The sequence below is a fragment of the Tursiops truncatus genome, chromosome 17, assembly GCF_011762595.2.
Source record: "Tursiops truncatus isolate mTurTru1 chromosome 17, mTurTru1.mat.Y, whole genome shotgun sequence".
Classification (NCBI taxonomy): domain Eukaryota; kingdom Metazoa; phylum Chordata; class Mammalia; order Artiodactyla; family Delphinidae; genus Tursiops; species Tursiops truncatus.
The window spans coordinates 3,201,216-3,224,568 of record NC_047050.1 but is presented as its reverse complement, the minus strand read 5'-3'; the positions used below and the strand labels follow the sequence as shown (position 1 = coordinate 3,224,568).

At 45.2% G+C, this 23,353-nt stretch overlaps 1 protein-coding gene across 4 annotated transcripts in view; it reads right to left on the bottom strand.

Annotated features, from left to right (window-relative positions):
- The window catches only part of RGS20 (regulator of G protein signaling 20), a 77,765-nt gene that overhangs the window by 23,371 nt on the left and 31,041 nt on the right, over positions 1-23,353 (bottom strand). The window contains exon 1 of one of the 4 annotated variants that reach the window (XM_019925342.3): positions 8,051-10,487. The exons of the other annotated variants lie outside the window; for them this stretch is intronic. Within the exon in view, the coding sequence (XP_019780901.1) occupies positions 8,051-8,146 (96 nt within the window). The 5' untranslated portion in view covers positions 8,147-10,487. Of the gene's footprint in view, positions 1-8,050; positions 10,488-23,353 lie in introns of those variants that run through there. 4 annotated transcript variants of the gene reach the window in all.

Here is a 23,353-nt window from a genome sequence, read left to right as displayed (position 1 = left end):
GCACGGGCTTAGTTGCTTCGTGGCATGTGGGATCTTCCTGGACCAGGGCTCTAACCCGTGACCCCTGTGTTGGCAGGAGGATTGTTAACCACTGTGCCACCAGGGAAGCCCCCCAAATGCATTTCTTTTTTTTCTTTTTTTTTTTCCAAATGCATTTCTTTTTTTTCTTTTTTTTTTTCCAAATGCATTTCTTAATGCTGAATCACACTTACCTTACTAAGTAAACTCTTGTTGGGTCTAAAAGATGATTATTCTTTTATTATACTGCTGAAATTGATTTGGTAATGTTTTCTAGGGAGTTTTAAAATCTATTTATCTTTGTTTTTTTCTAAGAGAATTATTTTTTCCCTGAAGATACGTAGAATCTGCCGGTAAAATTACTAGAACCTTTCAGGTGTGGCTTGCTGACGATGTTTTCAATTTACTCTTTGATTTCCGTTCTTTTCATAGTTTCTTCCTGGCTTTGAGTCAATATGGTATTTTTCATTTCCTGAAAAAAATCCATCCCTTTCATCTAGTTTTCAAATTTACCGGAACTTTTCATTATTAGTCATCTTAATGGTCAGATCGAGATGCTTTAAATTACAGCAGGCTTGTTCAAAATGCAAATAGGTAGTTGCTTATGGGAGAGTTGCATATTTAGTGTCACTAAATATTTGTAGAGAATTAATTTTTTTTAACATCTTTATTGGAGTATAATTGCTTTACAATGGTGTGTTAGTTTCTGCTTTATAACAAAGTGAATCAGTTATACATAGACATATGTCCGAGAATTAATTTTTAAAATGTCATAGCTAGTTAATATGAAGACTAACAACATATATTAAATGAATGCTACCTATTTACAAGATTTAAAAAATATGCCATTGTCAATTATGTTAGTTCGGTTCATCCTTTCAGACGCTGATATGTGGTCTGATTAGCCAAACTAGCTTGCATCTTTTTCTTCGCCTCCATCATATGGGTGGGAGAACTCCACACACATTTCATTTCCATTGGCTTTTTCTAAGGAACGTGGAATCAGTGCTCCTTTGATATTGCTGTTCTATTCTTCCCCTGGTGTGTGTCTGGCACAGACTGCTGGCCGTCATTTCAGTGTCTGTTGGGATGACCCAAGTGTGCCACATACACGAGGCCCCAGTAACTGGCTGCCTTTGCTTGAGGATCCCGAGGCTCAAAAGTTAGATGAATGTAAAACCAATGTCAGTGACCTCAGAAACATTTTCTATAATTTATGGCAGCCTGAGGAAATGGGAAGAACAGGTTGGCAGTTTATTAACTATTCGGATCTTAGCTAAGAGATAATCCTACTCAATCATTGCTTTTCCAGTCCTAGGAACCCAGCATTCAAGAGAATTCTTTCAAAGTTCAAGCAAAAGCCAAGGTAAATAAGGTAAATTCTTTTTTTTTTTTTTTTGGCTGCACTGGGTCTTCGTTGTGGTGTGGTGGCTTCTCATTGTGGTGGCTTCTCTTGTTGCAGAGCACAGGCTCTAGGCGTGCAGGCTTCAGTAGTTGCGGTGCATGGGCTCAGTAGTTGTGGCTCGCGGGCTCTAGAGCGCAGGCTCAGGAGTTGTGGCGCATGGGCTTAGTTGTTCCGCGGCATGTGGGATCTTCCCGGACCAGGGATTGAACCCATGTCCCCTGCATTGGCAGGTGGATTCTTAACCACTGCACCACCAGGGAAGTTCCCCAAGGTAAATTCTTAATCTTGATCGCAATCTTCTGGTAATTTGGAGTTGAAAGCAGTAACTAGTTAGAAAAAATTTTAACCAGACCATGATTAGCTCAGAAAAGTTATTTCTTATTTTCTGGTAAGCTTGAACTTGGTGGTTGGATTCCATGAATAGCTATTTATTTTCATTATGGTTTCCAAATTCTAAAAATAGCCATTATTGAATTACGCATTGGGAATATGATGAAACATCAAGTATTGTGTGAAAAAAATCTTATCTCTTAGAAGGGCCTGAGACCCGAGTCCGTGTTCCATGAGGTGTAGAATCATAGACAAGATCCTGATGAAGGAGAACCAAGAACCTTACAGGACATACATTCAAAACCACCCTCAACGACCTTTAGAAACATAATCTTATCATCAGTAGGACATGATGGGCTCTGAAAGAGTTAAACCAGAACATAAGGAAATTTGAGAGGAGAAATTCCTCTGTGTGTCCCGAGCTCCCTCTCTTTATAAAGACATCCTAATCCAGAATGACCTCATCTTCACTTGATTACATCTGCAAAAGCCCTTTTTCCAAATAAGGCCACATTTACAAGTACCAGGGTCAGGACTCTGTCTTAGCGCATTAGGGCTGCCATAACAGAAGACCACAGACTCGGGACTTATAAACAGTAGATATTTACTTCTCACAGTTCTGGAGGCTGGAAGCCTGAGATCAGGGAGCCAGCAGGTCGCAATCTGGCGAGGGCACTCTTCCTGCTGTGTCCTCACAAGGAGAAGGGGACTAGGGATCTCTCTGGAGCCTTTTATGAGAGCATTCATCCCACTCATGAGGGATCCCAAGGGCTCCACCGACTATTACCATCATCTTTAGGGGTTAGGATTTCAACCTATGAATTTTGTTGCGGGGGGACACGAACATTCAGCCATATTAGACTTCAACATATTTTGGGGGGGATACAATTTAACCCACGACAATGTCTAACATAGTCAGGTGCTCCTGAGAAGCCATTTTAATGCTTCTTTCCAGAATGAATCATCCCCATTTGCGTCTTTAATCTAGAGCTGAGCTGATGAAACAAGGTGATACTTTACTAACGATGTTATATTAAAAGTCATTTTAAAAATGAAAATAACACATGCCCATGGTAGGAAAAACCAGACAATACTGAAGGATTTGCTATGAAAACTCCTAAAGGAAAACATCATTATCTGTTTTTTGTATGTCCTTCCAGATAGCTACACACATTTACACACTTTTAAGAAAATGGGAGCATAGTATACACACCACCCCGTGCCTCTCTTTTTCACCTGACAAAGCACTGAGGTTCTTTTCACAGTAGGACACGTGGTCTACTGCCCACACCGGAGTGAATTAGGTTTCTCCAACTTAAGTGTCTCAGAAAAGACAAAGGCACAACCCAAATGCTTTGCTTCTCGAGTAATGATTTGTTTCTATTGTGTTTGGCTATACCCAGATTATTTGTACATTTATTCGAGAAATGAAAACAGAGGTAGAAAAGTAGAGTCTAATACCATCTTAAGGGATTCTCTTATCCCTTCTATGGGTGGGTTCAGTCATCACACTGAAGCGAGCACAGAAGGGCTGGAACCTCTGTGCTTAGAAGAGTGGACGGTAAGAAGAGGTTGGCTGAATGAAGGAACACTTCAAACAAAAACAGATGCTTTGTTTAACATCATACCTCATATAAAATAATGACTGTACTTCTGCTGTGCTAAAGAGCTTTACTGTACCATACACAGAAAACGTCGTTCCATTAACATCCCACCTGAAAGGTCTGATTGGTTGAGCAGCATTCAAGGCTAATTAAGAGAATAATGCTCGTATTTTTGTGGGGTTTTACAGATTACAGGAGACTTTTATATGTATCACCTAATTTCTTCCTTCCCACAATTTCGTTAGCCAGGAAAGACAGTTATTAATTCCTCTTTTCAGTAAAGAAACCAAGGCTTAAAGAGGCTTAACTCACCCCCTGAGGTGACACAGATGACCTGTAGCCCAGGTCACCGAGCCCTCAGCCAATGCTCTTTCTTTGTACCAGCCTGTCAGTCTAAGGGACTCTTTCAGAAATTTGATAGCTCAGTGCAGACACGTGCATTTTAAAATACACTAATGTGATAATAGTTCCAGTTATGATGCTTACTTTTACCTGAACATGGTCTAATCTATTTAATTTTTAGGCCAAAGGAGCTAAAGTGACTTGTCCACAGACACATGGCTAGTTGATAGCATATGTGGGATTAGAATTCACAAATACACACACAGAGTCATTCTTTCTCTCCAATGCATTATGCTGTTTCCCTTGAGACTGCACATATTTTTATTTTTTTATCTTTTACTTTAAAAAAATTTAAACCATTTTTAAAAACTGAAGTATAGTTAATTTACAATGTTGTGTTAGTTTCAAGTGTACAGCAAAGTCATTCAGATATATATATATTTCAGATTCTTTTCCATTATAGGTATTACAAGATATTGACTAGAGTTCCCTGTGCCATACAGGAGGTCCTTGTTGGGTATCTATTTTATATATAGTAGCGTGTATATGTTGATCCCAAACTCCTAATTTATCTCACCCTGGTAACCATAAGTTTGTTTTCCATGTCTGTGAGTCTATTTCTATTTTGTAAATAAGTTCATTTGTATCACTTTTTTTTAGATTCCACATATAAGTGATATCATATGATATTTGTCTAACTTACTTCACTTAATATATTTTTAGAAATGTTGACATGCACTTAGGTCTTTAGACATTCCAATCAGTTTTTTCATTTCTTTTGGCCCAAAATGCAGAAACCATTTGCAAATGAAATTGCAGATATAAGATTTCATCAAAGGCAAAATATTAATTTAAACCTGAGCTTGAAAATAATAAAACTAATTTTTAACAAACAAACAAAAAATCCCCAACAAAACATGAATACATGCTGGTGAACATTCAACTAGGCTTCTATCCGGAACACAGAGGTACACAGAGAAATCACAGCTCCTCTGAACTTTCCAATCCTCTTCCCACCCCCAGAAATAACCAGCTTTACGGTTTGATGTGGTTCTTTCCAGGACCACTTCTATGAAATTAAGAACGTGTAATTAACTTTAGTTTAAAACATAGTTTTAGTATGCTTATCTAAATGGCCTTGATGCTATGTGTGACCCTGTGCCATATATTTTTTACTGTAAAAATGCCTCAGAAATCTTCCTGGACAGTACACGTAGCTCCATCTCATCATTCAATAGTTGGCTAATATCTCATAGTTTAGATGCCTAGATGTATCACAATGTAACTACTGTTCCCCCCAGAGACCACAAAAGATTGGCAGATTTGATTATATACAAATGCTAAACTTCAGAGCCATGAGCAAATATAAACAAGGCTGCCCCCTGCCAAGTATGAGAAAGTTTAAGTATCAATAAGAATATTAACTGCAATGAACTGAAACATCGTATGTGTGTACATCCGTGATTTCATAGTGATACTAAAACACTCACTGTTGCTTTTAGAAAATGTTAGGGAACCAACTGATTTTGAAAACTGGTAAATAAGGACAGAGAATCAAGTTTTTATTCTGCCTTTTCCTACACAAACATTACTTCAGGGTAATCCAAGAGTTGATAAGAAGTCTCTCCTTAGAAAAGTTTACTATCTAGTAAATGAAGGAGAATCTCCCTCCTGGACCTCAAGTGTCCAGCCTCCTCTCACAGCACTATGCCAGGGCGGTCCTTTTACCTTAGTTCTTCAGTCTCGCCCTGTAAAGACCCCTCCCGATATATTCTGGAGCCTGTTCGAACGACCGGGTCTTTGTTGCTGCTCTGTATTAGGAACAAAGCTCCCTTCCTCCGGAGCCACGTCTGTTCATGTTTCTTTTGCTGTTTTCTGAGCTTCCCTTGACTGGTACCAACGTGCATCAAAAGAACGCTCTTCCAGGAATATTCTCTGCACAGCATCCTCCAGAGACACTCTCACTTCCTTGTTCTCTGCAGTCATGTTTCTGAGCATTTAGCCCCACTTGCTCCTAATTTTAGCCTCCTTTTGGTCTTTCTACCTTCTAAGTTTTCCCAGCCTGGGGAAGCTTTTTCTAACATACTTCCCCTCTGGATGCAAAAGATGATGTTTCACAGATTCACGTTAGTTATAGGCTCTGCACTGACCCTGCCTGCAGGGCGAGCACATCCAGGGTGTGCTCGGTGGAGGTGGTGACATGGTGGAGGGTTGGGTGGGCCTCCTGCAGGTTCTCCTTGGGGTCTGGTGCTCACCCCGGGGGTGGGGGTGGAGGAAGCTATGATGAGGTCCCTCTCAGCCCAAGCCCCTCACCCCTGGTAGGACTGGAAGAAATCCAGGGCACAGGCTGGGGAAGGGACTGTTAAAAGGGACTTGTTCGTGAGGGAGGAGGGCCAATCTGGTGTGCTGAGCGCGAGGCTTCCAGAACCCAGATGGGAGCTATTTCTGAGGATGAGGGGCTTTGAGGCTGATTAATCCGACAGGAAGTCTTTTTTGGCTGTTGATTCTCTTTCATTCAAGAATCTACACAATGGGGGGCTTCCCTGGTGGCGCAGTGGTTCAGAGTCCACCTGCCGATGCAGGGGGTGCGGGTTCAATCCCTGGTCAGGGAACTAAGATCCCACATGCTGCACGGCATGGCCAAAAAAAAAAGAAAAAAAAAGAATCTACACAATGGATAAACAACAAGGTCCTACTGTAGAGCACAGGGAACTCTATTCAATATCCTCTGATAAACCATAATGGAAAAGAATATGAAAAAGAATATATATCTGTATAACTGAATCACTTTGCTGTACAGCAGAAATTAACACAGCATCGTAAATCAACTCTACTTCAATAAAATTAAAAAAGAATCTACACAATGGAGTTTGAAAAACAGACCAACTGAAAGCAGCAGGGAAGATTTCACTGCTGAACTCTCCCTGGGTTTAGCCACCTGCTCTGAAAACAGCCACAGGTGAATACATCTTTCTCTGAATCCCAGGCTCCAGGCATAAACACCGATCACCTGAAGCCAATTAAGACACAAACAGGCCCTCCGCCTGCTCTAGACTCCCACCTGTTATTAGCAACTGGGAAATGAAACGAATTCAGTCAATGGCAATGTTTCTACTGTTTCTGGGATCTTGCAGTCAGCGGGTTTTAAGTTGGAGAATGCCGGCAGCTTATCCTGTGGCACACTCGTCACCAGAAAAACTCCAACTCACTCTGGCTCATGAAGTATTAAGGACGAGCTGGAATTACCTGCATTAACTTCAGCACAAATAGACCAAACATCAAATCAAAGCTGTGTCTTCCACTTCATACGACACAGAAAGCTAACAATTGTTAGTAGCTATAGTGGGTTTTAGAGGGAGAGAGCTTAACTCTTCTGCTGTGCAAAACTATGAGTTCTCAAAATTTTCTCTTTTGGTTTTATTGTCTGAATAATTTCGGGACTATTTTAAGAAATAGCTGGTTCACTGTTCTAGTAAGGGAAGTCAACCGAAAGCTTAATAATAACAGTAGACTTTTTAGAATTATGATTACTTCCAGATGGATGCTTACACATGTCCTGAGCTTTTAAAAAACTACTGACGTATGTGACCATCTGTTTTTCAGTGACTTTGAATGGAAATCTTTACTATTTTGTTGATCTCGCTGTCGCCAAGTTTGTAACTTGAACCACCAAAGGTTTTAAGGCTATGACAGTAATGTCTTTTTCTTCTGTTGTTACTAAATGAACATATTGTATGACTCCACTTTTACAACTGCCTTCGGGAATTATTAGAAATAATAAGAAAGTATGATTGGAAGGAAATTAACAAATTATGCATGCTTTTACTTGTTCTTTCTTAATACCAATCAACAATTACAGGGTATTTTGCCAAGTACTGACTGAAATCTTGACCATGGGCTTTCCGTACCCCAGGAGGCCATGGGAGTTTCTCAAGGAGACTGTAGGTGGCTGCCTTCCCGATGACCGCTCAGCCCAGGGCACCTCTGAAAGAACTGCACACTTATTAAATCTTTGCTCTGGGGCTGTTTCAGGCAATTTTCAAGTCGCTAAAGAGTGAGAATTCTCAGGTTTGGGTGAGAATTTCTGCTAACTTTTTAGTATTTCAAGGAAATAAAGTAAAGCAAGGAATAGGCTCTCTAAGAAGAATTTCTGAGCCATCATTGCAAATTACAGAAAAAACAGGACAAAATATCTGCAACACGGAAAAATTCTTGTCTAAGATGGAACTTATCATTCCTCGGGCAAACCCACCCATCCTCTCCCGCCTTCTACCTTGGTGAGCAGCGTTACTATCTGTCTAGTTGAAGTTACCCTCAACTTCCAACTCACAGCAAAACCGGAGGAAATTACCTCCTGGATGTCCTTCTTGTTGCCCCCTGTTCTCTCTCCACGTGCCACAGCCCGGGTCCACATCGCGGGGCCTTGGATTAGGAAGGAAGGCTCCATGTCAATCACTCTGCCTCTTTGCTTGCCCCAGGTCACTAGAAAACGGGTTAAATTGTGCAAGGATGTCCTTCCTCCCTCTGAGGTTCTTCTTTTTTACTCTGCCTTCTGAAGCATCATTGTAGGTGGTGAGACTTGTTAGGGAGGAAGTTGACCTTTGGATGAATGTGCTTTGGCTTGGGAAATACATTTTCATTTTGGACAGCTGAGAAGGGAAGGCTGAGGGACAGAGGGACAGGCTGCCTGATGCTGCTCTGGCTTGGGCTCTGAAGCATGGAGACGGCCAGGTTGTCAGCCTGGGTCATCGGGTTACAGACCTTGCCAACATCACAGGCAGAAACCAGTTGGGAATATGGTTTGCTTCTCGCAGTTTCTTGTGTGCTGTGGCTCAGGGACCTAACCGTTGTGGAAGGTGGCTTGCTGGAGTGCAGATGTAGCCAAGGTTAAAATGATAACCTGTATACTCTCTATATAGTTACAGAGAATAGAGACCCTGGCAAAGCTGTTCTCTGCTTTTGGGAAGTCAGAAGAGTGCTTGCCTTGAGGAGGGAGTTCGGGGAGCTGGTAGCGTGCTGTCGTACAGTGCGAACAGGGCGTTTGTTACACAGGCGTGTTTGGTTTGTGAAAATGTACCAAACCATATGTGCACTTTTCTATTTGCAGGGCATCATTTTAAAGAAAGCTAAAAACACAATCGGGAAAGTCTAGCAGGAGACAGGGTAATGGAAGAAGGGGAGGGGACCCCGCTTTTATAACCACCGGGATACCTGTCCCTGGCCAGGGCACTGACAGCATGAGCCTCACGACCACAGGGTAGTGAACACGGGCCCGGGCAGCCCTCCCACGCAAAGCGTGCACAACGGACTCCAGATGCCTGCTTGCCCCCCTCCCTATTCAGGTGTTCCTTCGTGATTTTCCTCCGCTGCAAGGTGTTTTCCTTGTCTTCCCAGTGTTTTTGGCCCTTGTGTCACAGAACTGGAAAGCATTATGAGGAGGAAGCTTTCAAAGAAAAAGAATGACTGAGGTGGTGTCTGTTTGATGCAGAAATCCTACACAGTTCTTTGCCTAAATCTGGTGTCCAATAGGCACAATCACGCTTATTGCAAAGGACTTTAGTATTGTCCAGCATCCTGGGATACTGTCAGCAAGACATCAGGAGAAATGGTAGAGGGGATCCCTTCTAAACATCCTGCCTGGCTGCTCCGTTTCATGGTTTCCCAAATGTTGAAAATACGCCAAGTCTTTGTTTGATGGCTTCTCAGGAGGTTCAGGTAAAGAGCGACCCAGTTATAAACCTAGCGTCAAGAGGTTAAAAATACGACTTGCGTTTGTTTTCAAAGTGTTCTCCTGTTGAACTGATCACAAACGTGTACTGAGCACCCCCTGTATGCATCAGCGCTGCAGGCGCTGGACCACGGGGGTGAACTAGACTGTTTCTGCCAAGGGTTCCAGTGAGAGAAACAGACACAAGCCATGAAAACAAATAGGTTGGAGAACTCCGGGTCCGAGAAGTGTTGCCAAGATGGGAAACGGTTGAGACCCTAGAGCATGACGTGGGGACGACAGTCACAGTCAGGGCCTCGGGGCGTCTCTGAAGAGTGGGGGGTCTCTGAGGAGAGGGCACCTGAGGAGAGGACTGTGACATGGCGTGTGGGGCTTGAGGCTTCTAAGAAGGAACTGCAACCACAAATGAGATGGGCATGTCCCTGGATCACGCAGGAAGGGCAGAGGATGAGGAAGGATGGAGGCTGCTGAGGACAGGTGAGCACAGGTGAGCACAGGTGAGCAAAGGTGAGGGCCAGGGAGGGGGGAATGGGCCGGAGGCCTCAGAGACCAGGGAGCTTGTGGAGGAAAGGATGAGAGCGGGCGAGTGTGCAGGAAGGGCGGTGCGGTCATGGCGCGGGGATGGGGTCTGAGGATGAGGTTTCCCAGGAGGTGCGGGCGGTCATCGCCGACTCCAGGGATGGCTGAGGTGGGAGCTGACGTGGGGGAAGGCAGTGGACTTCTGGGGTCGAGAAATCAAGGCGCTGGGAGACCAGAGTACAGCACAGGTCATTGACAAGGATGCTGAAGAAATAGAATGATGACAGGAACGGCGCTGGAGAGGAAATGATGGCCACACGCTAGAGTCTTCTACGTGAGGGGCAGGGATCAGAGGGTGAGCAGATGCTGGAGGGAGCAGTACTGGGGGTTCGGTCTAGGACATGCATTCAGGAGAAGTGTTTTCTTTATGGTGGTAAATGCGCGTGGCAGAAAACACACCACTTTAACCATTTTTAGGTGTACGGCTCGGTGGTGCTAAGCGCGTTCACTGTTTCCCAACCCTCACCTCCATCCACCTCCAGAGCTCTTCTTCTTCCCAAACTGAAACTCTGTCCCCATTAAACACGGACTTCCCCGCTCCCCCAGCCCCTGGCACCCACTGTTCTACTCCCTGTCTCTGTGAATGTGACTCTTCTAGGTTCCTCAGATAAGAAGAATCGCAAAATATGTCTTTTTGTGACTGGCCTACGTCACTTAGCATAACGTCTTCAAGGTTCCTCATGTGGTGTCCCGTGTCAGACCTAAGAGGGAGGGTTTTGGGGGAAGACAGTGAGGAAGTGTCTTGGGAATGGCAACGGGAGCGGAGAGACACCCATCTGACTTCTAGGAGTGGACGTAAATGGTGCAATTTCAGCAGAAAAATGTCCCCGATTACCAGGGCCGTGGGAGAAGCGCTGTCCTCGGAAGAGTTGCCACACTTCAGGGAGAGACAAGAGGGGAGGGACATCGGGGGACAATGTGGAGAACTAGGGGCGTCTTGCTGATGACTGACTGGGTCCCAGGGAGCACAGTGGGCGTGGTGGAGGGGCACCTGATGAGGTCATCACGGGACAAGCAGCCCTGCGCTGACCAGGATCAGAGAGGCCCAAGGGGGTTTAACTGGGGGCTCCTGCATGTCTCGGGCTCCCAGCCCACAGCTGGCCCTTCCAGAAGGACCGCTGGGAAACATGAGCGATCGATCAAGAATTTAAAAAGCCGTGTAGTGGGAACGTAGGAAAAGCCATCGTGGGCTTTTGAGTCAGAGGTCCTTCCAGCCTGACCTTTGCACTTGTGAGGCCTGGACCAAGTTCCCTCACCTTTCTAAGCCCCCCACCTCCTCATCTGTATGATATGAGCTACACTGAGATTTGATAGAAGTAGTAAATGAGAGAAGGTACACGAGAGGTCTCTGAAACCACGAAGTGCTAATCCAATGCCGTAATTATTCCTCTGACTTAGTACTTACTGATGACATTTAACGTAGAAGACCACGGCAAGTCCTTAAATTGTGTTCTAAGATCATAAACAAATTGATCCTATGCCTTTGGGTCTATATTTGGTGGAGTCAGCTAGCGAGGCCCCTCCCTGTTTGCTCTCAGACATCTGGCACCTTGACCATTCACCAGCCTACGAGCAACCTCAACCGCCTCTGAGGGAAGGCAAGCCGTGACCAAAGCAGCTGAGAAAAGCTAAGGATGGGAGGACTGGAGAAGGGGGTGTAAACCTGCTGGCCTGTCAATCAGAGCGAAAGAGCACTTTTGTGCTGTCACTGGGGAAGCCTGAGGACGGCCCACTGCGGACGAAGGAGGAGGAGGCGTGGGCCCAGCCCTGGCTTTCCCACCATCAGGCTTTGTGACCTCAGCCATCGGCCACCTCCCTGGGCCTCGGCTTTCTCACCTGCAAATTGAAGGAGGAAGGTGCTCACTAAGCTCTTGTTATTCTACGATGCTGTCATTCCCTGGGCGAGCTATGCAGACGTTACCAAATGAAAAAAGCCAGATATGCAAGGCCACATACTGGGCTTCCCTGGGGGCGCAGCGGTTGACAGTCCGCCTGCCGATGCAGGGGACGCGGGTTCGTGCCCGGGTCCGGGAAGATCTCACATGCCGCGGAGCGGCTGGGCCCGTGAGCCATGGCCGCTGAGCCTGCGCGTCCGGAGCCTGTGCTCCGCAACGGGAGAGGCCACAACAGTGAGAGGCCCGCGTACCGCAAAAATAAAAAATAAAAAAAATTAAAAAGGCCACATATTATATGATTCTATTTATATGAAATGTCCAGAACAGGCAAATCTGTAGAAACAAAAAGTAGATCAGTGGTTGCCAGGGGCTGCAGGAGAAAGAGACTTGGTGAGTGACAATTACCTGTGGTAAGTTTCTTCTTAGAATGATGAAAATGTGAAAATGTTCTAAAGTGGATTATGGTGATAGTTACACACTGTGAATATACTAAGAGCCTTGAACTCTGCATGTCTCATGGGTGTGACCTTACATAAATCACTTGCCTGAGTTGAGCTTCTGTTGGCCAAGTCATTCCCACTTTCTGTTTCATGAAGTGCATGTGAGTCAGGTACAGTAGCTAATTGGGCACTGTTCATTTCACTGGGTATGACAGTGGCATTCCATGACTGACAGCTGAGACACATCAGAAGAGGAAAGAAAAATAAACAAGGAAGAAGGGAGAGAGAAGACAGCGGGGACTGGCGGCCATGCTGTGCTGGTGTGCCTCAGCACAGAGATGATGCTGGGGAGACAGGGATGAGAGCATCCCACAGCGCTGGGACATGGTCCATAAGGGGACCAGTGCCGGGCTCCGGAGGGAAGTGCTACATCATAGCCCAGAACCACGGTATTTATCAGAAATCCTAAAGTGTGTATTTGGGGGGAAAAAGTGCCACGGAAATCCTTTCCCTGCACGTCACAGTGCAGATTCTGCACAACTGGAGCTCTCGTGGACGTCTCAGACGCCAGCGTCTAAACGGACTCAAGTCCCATCCCCTGCCCCCGCTGTTTCCTCCCCTGTCTGCTTCAAGTCCATCCACGGTGCACCATCCACTCACATCCCAGGAGTCCCCTAGACTTTTCACCTCACTCATTGGTAAGCTTGTGCCCTTCCCTCCAAACCCACTGCACACCCTCCAAAATGCATCTCCCTCTGCTCTATCCCCCAGATTTTTGGCTACAGTGGCAGAGATGAGTAGTTGCAATAGAGACCACATGGCCCTCAAGGCCTAAAATAGTTACTGTTTTAAAATAGAATCCAGACTTTGTTAGTCCCCTCCTGTGGCCGTCAATGGTAATGCATGACACCAGAATGAAAACTCGTTATCAGAGGCTGCTTTTTCCCCTAACAATCTCCCACGAATGCACAACTTCCCCTCGGTCTAAGTGAGCAAAGGTAGCAGTAACCACACCTTACTCCATTTACTCTGTGGAGCTGTCCCTGCGCAGACTCAAATCCATGCTGTCTGGCTCCAGGCACGGGTCCCTCTCAACACCCGCACAGTCTCACCCTTCGCACCACAGCTGTGCACAGGCTACGGTCAGACAGACTGGGGTTGTTTTTGGACACCCATCAGTGGTCTGCTGCTGGTCAGAACGGGCTAGGGGATACACCAGCACACGGTCACCTTGGTTCTATACTGCCTTCGTGTTCCCAAGACAGTTCCCGGCGGCCGGGCCGACGGGACGTCTTTGTCTGCTGTTCCTAGGGGTGTGTGACAGGATCTCTGTTCCTCAAGGTTTTGGTTTTCTACAATTTGCACCAAATTATCTCCTGAATTTTAGGTCCCCACGCCCTCGGCATGAAGTGTTCGATGGCTAGTGCGCTGAACAAGCAGACCTAAAGTTGAAATGGATCGAAATGTTTAATGGTTGTGCATTTTGGACTCTGTAGGGAACCACAGCCATTCGATTCTCCTTTTGTGAGAACACATAAGGCAGTCAGACGCGGGGATTTAGGAATAAAACCCCCATCCTAAGGGATGCATAAAAAGGCTCATAAAGGACCGATTTCCATTAAAAAATAATCTCTGTGCAGTCTCCTGATTCTCAGACTACTTCTGATATATTTTAACAAATATGTGCTCTATCTAACTTAGAATTTATAGTTTTATTTCCTTCATGATTTGGAACAGATCATTCGAAGATAAGGGAAAAAATAATATGTCTTTTGGGGGTTAGTTTATGAGATGTGTTTACCACAAACAGGTTAGTTATGCATGTTATTAGATTTTGCATACTTTTTTCATACCTCTTTGTGTCATTGTATTCACCCTCCTTTAACCCACATTTATTCCACCTGGTCTGGTATGCTGTTCAGTTGTTTTTGTTAATAAGTACTTCATTTTGCCAAAAGAACAGTACAGAACTTCCAAGTCATTTAAAGGTCTAGAAATAACTTACTTGCTTTAGCAGAAACTTAGCTCTAATGAGAATTTGATAAATTCTAGCTTGTTGTAAACTAGACCCCATACTTCTTTTTTTTTTTTTTTGGCCTCGCTGCATGGCATGCAGGATTCTTAATTCCCTGACCAGGGATCGAACCCGTGCCCCCTGCAGTGGAAATGCAGAGTCCTAACCACTGGACCGCCAGGGAGGTCCCGAGACCCCATAATGCTTGTGCCTTGATTTAAATCTGCGTACAGATTGTAAAGAGTGCAGGCAGATGCTAGACCCGCAAAGCCGGCTCTTATCACACTAGAGAACTAAACACAGATGCATCTTGGGCCTCAGGGATGCAGGCCGGAACGCTGTCCCGAACGCTGTCCCACTGGCTGGGGAGGGGGCGGGCTTCCGGAGAGGCCTGCTACTCCAGAGCCATCCAACTGCCCCCAGGACTACTATTTCCATTCTAAATTTAGAGTAGAACTTAATTGTTCCCATATATTAGTGAGGTCTTTTTTTAAAAGAAACAAATGCTGAAGTCAAAATAAAAGAGCAGAGGGGTAACAGGAAATTTAATATAAAAATTAATTATATTTAAATAACGTGGAGATAACATTAAAATTACTCACAGACCCCACAGACTCTCCTCTGCAAAGATCAACAACCAGCTGTCCTTTCCAGAAAACACTGTTAGCCTTTTCTTCATATTTCCTAATATGGTCTTCTTGTTGCCAACATCTTATAATAAACCCTAGTGGATATAACACCAAGTAGCTAGATGTGAATTTTGCTGAGAGCAGACTGCTTTGGATGTCATTCTTCCTGCCACTAAAATTTATTTATTTATGTACTTGGATTTATTTGGTCTAAAAAGAGAAGGATTTTGGCAAAATATGAATGCACAAACTTACTTAGTAATATTTTCATAGATATTAAGTTATAGGTATAGGCATTTCATATGAAAGAACTTTTTTCAGCACCCTGTTTGAATGGTAAAAGTTTCAGAATCTGTACCAGATATAAATATATCAAAATATGTGTTTAAAATCAGATTATCCATGTTCAGGGGCCTAAAATAATGATGGATGAATATTAGAGGAATAATGATAACAGCTACCACTTAACTGAATACTCTCGTGAACCCTCTATTGTTCATTTCTTGTTATAAAGTAAGTGTAATTATCCCCGTTGTACATCTTTGGAATCTGAGGCTCACAGAACTAGCAAGAAAGTCAAAATTCAAACCCAGTTCTCTTTCATTCCAGTGCTCATGCTTTTCACATCACACAACTGCAACCTGAAGCAGGAAGAGCTGCAGGGATTATAATGTACTTCTTTTCCTACTAACATTTTTTTTTTTTTTTTTTTTTGTGGTACGCGGGCCTCTCACCGTTGTGGCCTCTCCCGTTGCGGAGCACAGGCTCCACACGCGCAGGCTCAGCAGCCATGGCTCACGGGCCCAGCTGCTCAGCGGCATGTGGGATCTTCCCGGACCGGGGCACGAACTCGTGTCCCCTGCATCGGCAGGTGGACTCTCAACCACTGTGCCACCAGGGAAGCCCCCTACTAACATTTTTAAACTCACAAAACATGTATTGCACTTTATATTCATACACAGCAAAATTTTTAATGTTCATTTTCTAAATTGCATTGGAAACAAATGATACTATAGAAAGATAAAAAATGTGATTCAAAGATAGAAGAAAAAGAAACTTAATTCAAGAAAAATGGTAATAGGTCAGCTCCTGAGCAACAACTAAAAATGTTAGATGGATAACTGAAATCCCATTTCTAAAGACATCAAAGAGCTGTGGAGGCAAAAAGGCTGAATTAACTAAAGTGTCTGAGGGAGAGCTCCTCCCCAGGGAGCAGTCTGTCACCATGTGTCTCCTTCCCTGAGGGCGTATGCGGACTCAGGGCATGGGCTGAGGCTAGAGTCTCAGATGGGAGAGCACGTCTCCCTTCAATAACAAGGTCTCCCTCAGACACACGGCTGCCCTCCTCGTGACCTTTACCAGACTGTGGAAGCCACCTGTGGAAGGCGGGGGCAGAAAGAAGCCTCTGAAGGTGAGTCTCCTGGTCTTTCAAGACTGAGGAGATTTAGGTTTCAGCCTAACTGAAGCCCATTAGGCTCTAAATCCGGAAGCCCAGGAGAAAACACCTGAAGAATGGGAAGTAACCGAGATTATGTAAGTCTTAAGTAAGTCTTACTAAAATTGCAACCCGTCCCAACCCATTTCAATACCTGTTAGGACTGAAGTCATCAGCTACTCCCTCTCACAGAGCAAATCCCTCCAAGGGAGATTCCTTGTTGGTGGAAGATGTAATCCAAACCTACACAGTTTCTTTATATATGATGTCTACATACAACAAAAATTACTAGATACATGAAGAGACAGAAAAATGTGATCAATGATTAAAAAACAAACAACAGGTACAGGCTCGTAAAAACCTCAACACTGGATTTAGTAGGCAAGAATTAGATGAAAAAACTGATGAAAACATGGAGAATTTCATCAGAAAACTGAAATGTATTAACAAGCATCAAAGGGACATACTACATTTAGAATAAAACAGTTTTTGAAATTAATGATCACTAGATGGTTTAACAGAAGACTGGGCACAGCAGAAGACAGGTCACGTGAACTAAAACACACGTTAAAAGAAAGTATCCAAGTTGAAGGAAAGACAAAAAATGGACAAAACTTAGGATCGAATAAAAGACATACGTATGATTTGAGTCTCAGAGCAGGAGAGAAAGGGAGAAAACTGCTAAGAAGCAATATCTGAAGAGATATTGAGTGAAAAATTTCCAAAGCTGATGAAAGAGATCAGTTCACAGATACAAGGAGCCCAGTGAATCCAAAGCAGGACAAATATAAAACCACACCTAGGCACACTGTGTTCAAACAGTGGCAAGCCAAAAGCAAAGAGAAAAATTTTAAATGAGCCAGAGAAAGAAGACATGTCACCTTCATAGAAGCATGACTTTTCAGCAGAAACTACAGAAGTCGAAAGGTGATGGAATGAGAGTGTAAAGGCAAGACACAGATTGGGATTTGCAATACACACACAGAGAGAGAAACAGAGACACACACACACATTTTTGACAATAACTTATATCCAGCATATATTAAAAACTCGTACAAATCAATAAGAAAAACACAGACCATACAACAGAAAAATAGGTCAAAAACTTGTAGAGGCAGTTTACAAGAGAAGATACACAAATGGCTGAAAAAAGATGCTCAGCATCATTAGTAATCAGGGAAATACAAACGAAAACCACAACGCTAAACCACTATGGACACCAGAATGACTACAATTAAATCCGTGTACAATACTAAGTGCTGGTGAGGATGTGAAGCAACATATGTTGCTGGTAGGGGTGTAAGTTGGTTTGGCGCATAAAAACCGCCAGTATCTAATAAAGCTAAACATATACTGGGTCTATTACCCAGCAATTTCATTCTGAGCATCCAATGGAAATCAGGGCTTAATGTTTATCAAAAGACATGAATAAGAATGTTCACATAAGTATTATTCACAGTGGAAACAACTCAGATGTCCTTTAGGAGTGGAATGGAGGGACTTCCCTGGTGGCGTAGTGGTTAAGGATCCGCCTGCCAAGGCAGGGGACACGGGTTTGAGACCTGCTCCGGGAAGATCCCACATGCCGCGGAGCAACTAAGCCTGCGAGCCACAACTACCGAGCCCGTGAGCCACAAATACTGTAAGCCCACGTGCCTGGAGCTCGTGCTTTGCAAGGAGAGAAGCCCGTGCACCGCAACGAAGAGCAGCCTCCACTCTCCGCAGCTAGAGAAAGCCCACGCACAGCAATGAAGACCCAACATAGCCAAAAATAAATAAATTAAAAAAAAAAAAGAGTGGAATGGATACGTGAACTGGGGTGTATTCACACAAAGGAACACTGCAGTGAAAAATAACAAGATATGCAACAACAGTGAATGCACAAGAGGGGATGTTATAGATACAGGTTGAGAATATCCTGTATCTTGATCTAGAGCAGTGGTGAGCCCCCAGGGCACATTTGGCAATGCCTAGGGACATTTTTGGTTGTCATTTCCAGGGAGGGGATGCTACTGGCATCCAGCGGTAGAGGACAGGAATGCTGTTAAACATCCTGCAACGCACCGTTCAGCCTCCCACTGGGAGGGAGTCAACCCAACATGTCCACAGTGCTGAGGCTGAGAAGTCCTGATCCAGACAGTGGTAACACGAGGGTAACTGAGAACGTGTACATTTTACTATAAATTATAACAAACGAAGCTAAAAAAAGCAGGACTCTCACAAAAATAGCTACAGTTCCTCACTGAAATTTAGAAAACGTACATGAAACTTCGTTTCCATTTTATAAATAGTCTAATTTATTAAAGAGTCCTAACCACCTGAACTTGCCAGGAATTGCATTAAGCCTGGAAGAACTAGACTCTTCGTGTGCAGTCCCTATTAAATGGAAAGAAGTATCTACACCTTTCTATAGAGCAGGAGATGCACAAAATATAATCTGGGTCATCACAGAAATGGATATTTGTAGAAACACAATAAGGGTATATGGTAAAGTCCATACATCTGGGTTTCTCTTGCATCCACTACAATACAAATAGAGAAAAACATACATGTACTTTTAAAAACAATAGTCTCATAACCTTGATTCCAAGGATAATAACTTCTTGCCATTATTTATCAACAAGGCTTTTACATAAATTTAGGAATCTACTGGTCCCTTAAATCTTATTATCACCACACCCTGAGACATAAAAGTCACTTAGAAGTGTTGGGTAGGGCATGGGTTGCACAGTTCTTTCCAGTGTCTTGCAGAAACGGAACAGCTATACAAGCCTGTGTGGACCTAGCCAAACAGCCCCAAAAGGGCTGGAAGTGCTGGGTGTGTTGCAGCCTTAGAACGACGGGCACCACAAACTCGTGTTCTAGCTCTGGAGCAAACACCGTCCAGTTAACATCAGAGGTGACAGGGGCACAAACAGAGACAAACCAGAGAAAAAGATGCTTCCCTCCGCTTCACCGTTGGGCTGAGGTGCACGTGGTCAACCCAGGACCTCAGGAAGTCCAACTGCTGGGTGACTTTGCATGAGATGCTGTTGTCTAAAATCCAAACACTGATATGTACTTGAGAAGGATTTTACAATGTAAAGTAAAATTAATTAATAACTAGAAATCGAGCATTCCCAAACCATCAAGGTCAACTGGCTGTAATAATCATTGAAATAACTCGAGTGAAATATCACTGCTGGGCAACACAGCATATTACTCATTCTTCACAGATGACTCCCCATGCAAATAGCTGAAATCTAATCAGCTGGATTCTATGAATTCATAATCACGGAATATCACCTTGGGCACTCAGTCATATAAGGCTTTGCCGTGAAGAGCTGCTGCAGAAGCCCATTCAATGGTACTGGGAACGGACTCACCCCGTGCAGCGCCGTCTAAACTCTTGAACTGGCTGCTCAAGGTAACATTCAGGGATCATCTCAGAAGTGTCGGGTAGTCAGTGACTCACTTGTACTGTACTAAATGCTAGGCTCTGACTCGGCGTGAACCCTATCAGTTGCTGCTGACACTATAGGTATTTGAATAGAAGCTCACACTGTGAGTCACCTGGTCGCTGTACAGAAAACAAATCGGCAATATTCCCAGTTGAACAGTGATTCACGTTATAACCATAATGGGACCTGACTTGATACGTGTGATTTCAAAACTCAGTTCTGCTGGACTGGCTTGGGAGCCTGCTAGAAAGTCACTCCCTGCTTAATGCCCTGGATTTCTGTCTAAGAACATGTGTCCAGAGAGGCAAAATCAAGGGTAAGACGTCGCGCTCACGACTGGAGAGAACCATGGTTTCCTTCTTCAGGGACGCAGGCACAGTTCCTAGAGTGCCTTCCCTGGCAGACACAGCATTCCTGTAAATAACTTTGCAAGGCCAGACACTCACGTGAAAAGCTCTGCCGTGTAATTTCTAAACCGCTTATGTGAGGTCTGGACCTTTAAGCCACCAGCTGCATCTGTTTGTGAAAGGTGAATGTCATTAGACGGACACATGCAGAAATGAAAAAACAGCAGAACTTTCGGAACTGGTGTTCAAGTGTCTGGAACGAAACCAGTCACCTGGCAATTGCATTAAAATAAGAAAGCTTTTTTTCCTTTTTCACGCATGCTTGTCTACAAAATCTGGAATAATAAAACCTCCTGGTATGTAATCCTGAAAGACTTTCCTAAAAAGCTCTCTTACAGGAAAGACCTTCAAAGCCATCAGGAAGGAGATTTTTAAACATTTAAGAAAAGCTCAAAACTGATTTCTAATGTAAAACCGCTGCAAGGGATTAACAGAATATGCAGCCGAATGTGGGACCTTAAATTCTAACGCTGGCTCTACCTCTTGCTTGATCTGGGACCTTCCCATAACTCAAGCAAGTCATGTTGGTCGTATCTTCTGATGTGAGGGACCATGATAAAGTGGTCGGCCAGCAGTAGCCACATTACTGCCCGGCCTTTCTTATGTCGCTGATAACACATGCTTGTATATTTTTTCCTTATATCATACCTTCTGGTTTCCTATTTGTTAAAGGTTCATAAATCTACAGTAAACAGGAAATCACCCATGTGGTGTGTAAGAGGCCTGGGCAGAGCCAGAAGACCTAATTCTAATCCCATTTCGGCCTCTATTTAGCTGCAGATATCTGACCTTTAACCTCTCTGAATGTTTCCCCACCTGTAAAGTGAAGGAGGTAAATAAATAATCTGACTTTTATCATTCTATATTTTTGATATCAAGGGCATTTTGGCTAAAATGTTTACAATGATCTTAGACAAGTTAGCATGTCTAGCTCCTACATTTCCACATTCTCTTAAGTAAAACTGACTCCGGGCAATATTTTAATGCAGACATCAGATTTTCTGTATATACCATGACCTAATAAATAGTTTTAATGCATATCTGTTTTGCAAAGTGAAATATTTTGAAGGTTAGAGATAATTTTCTTAAAATGCTATTTGAATCACTGCATATAAATACTTCATAATTATTTGAAATAAGAGGGCCCAGATGATATAGAAATGTATTGTTTTTAAATTTAGATACTGACATAGAAAACATTTTCTAAACATTTTCTATTTTTCTAATTTTGACGGACATCTTCTATTTCATCACATATACTCTTTATAACAAACAAAATGTGCATTTTGTCCCTGATCTTTTAATATTTTGAAGTCTACTTAGCCAATTTAGCATGGACATCTTCTATTTTGACGGACATCTTCTATTTCATCACGTATACTCTTTGTAACAAACAAAATGTGCATTTTGTTCCTCATCTTTTAATATTTTGACGTCTACTTAGCCAATTTAGCACCAATACAATAACAATAGTAATAGTAACTTTTGTTTGGTGTGTGTCAGAGCTCTGCTGTATTAATTTACTGAATGCTGGCAGCCAACCTGTGAGGCAGGTATTTTTCTTATCCCCATTTTACAGATGATAAAACTACGGCACCGAGAGGTTAAGCAACTTGCCTGAGGTCACACCGCTAGGCTGAGATTTGAATCTAGACAGTTACTGAGTCCAGGGCTCTTACCCAGTAGGCAATACTGCCCCTCATATGCGATACTGATACTGATACAAAAGACGCCACTTAAGGAACAGGAGATAAACCGGAAGAAGCCCAGTAGAAAATCTGGTTGTGAGCAAAAAACTAAGAGTTTACAGATAGAGTCTTTCCATGACACATCTCCTTTGCGAAGGCGGGGGAGGAATTCACACCATTTCGTGAACTCGGACCCCTGTTTGGTCAATTCCACAATCTGGAACCACCAGAAGTGAAAGAAGCCAAGCCATGCAGCGGCCCTGCGACCTGCGCTCCAGAGGAGGGGGGGCTGACCCAGGACGGTAACGAGACGGTGCAGAAGCTCCCCGCCTCCGGGGCCACCGCGAGCACCCGCGGGCGAGTGACTTCTGCTGCCCGCCCGCGCTGCGGGCACCGGCTGCGGTCGCCGCAACCCGCGACCTCCGGCCGATCGGCTGGGCGGGGGCGGACAAAGAGCGCTCGGCCTCGGCGGGATTCTCCCGAGGAAGGGACGTGGGAGCGAGTTCCCTCGGAGCGCCCGCCCCCTCCCGGCCAGAAACTCGGCCTCGGCGCTCACTCCTCCACCCGGCCAGCCTCGGGGGGCGCGAGGGGCTGAGCTGCTGGCGAGGCCGCGTCGCCCGCCCCGCGCCCGCCCGCCCGGGCTCTCCTCGGACGCTGGCGACTCCCGGGGCCTCGCAAGCCGATCGGGTCCCCGCGCCCTGCCCTCCCCAGACCCCTCCCCCGCCGCCCCCCTCCCCCGCTGCCCATCCCTTCCCGCTCACTCCCCCCGCCGGGGGAGGGCCCCGGGCGCACCAGCCAAGCCCGCCGGAAGCCCGCCGCCTCTGCGACCCCTCCCCCGCCCACTCCGCCCACCCCCGGGGGAGGGACGTCGCCGCGCCCGCCGACCCCCTGAAGCCCAGTCCCTGCCGCGCGCCGCCGTCCCGGAGGTCCCCGCAGCCCGGGCGCCAGACTCGTTCCAACTTCCGAGCGTAGCCCCGAGAGCGCGGAAGACTCAATCGCCGGGTTCCTGCAAGAAAAATACCCGCGGCGCCCGCCTCCCCCCCCCTCCCGCGGCTCGGGCAGAGCGTGGGGACGGTTCTGTCCATTCGGTTTTCCGAGCTTCAGTGGCGACACCGAGTCAGGCCCCCGGGGTCCGCGGCGGGCGCCCGCTTCCCGCCCGGCTCCTTGGTCCCCGCCGTAGTGGCGCGTCTCCGCTGCGATTCCGGGAGCGTCTCCGCTTCCTTCCCACCTGCGCTCAGACCGCCCGCCTCCGGCGCCCGGGGTTTCCCCGGTCTGTTTCGGGTGTCAGTAGCCCACCCACTCGCTGACGCCGGGCCACAGAGGTCGAACCGTGCGGACGCCCCGGCGGAGCCCCTTGAGACACGGTCACACCCCAAGCCCCGCACGCCCTGCACGCTGA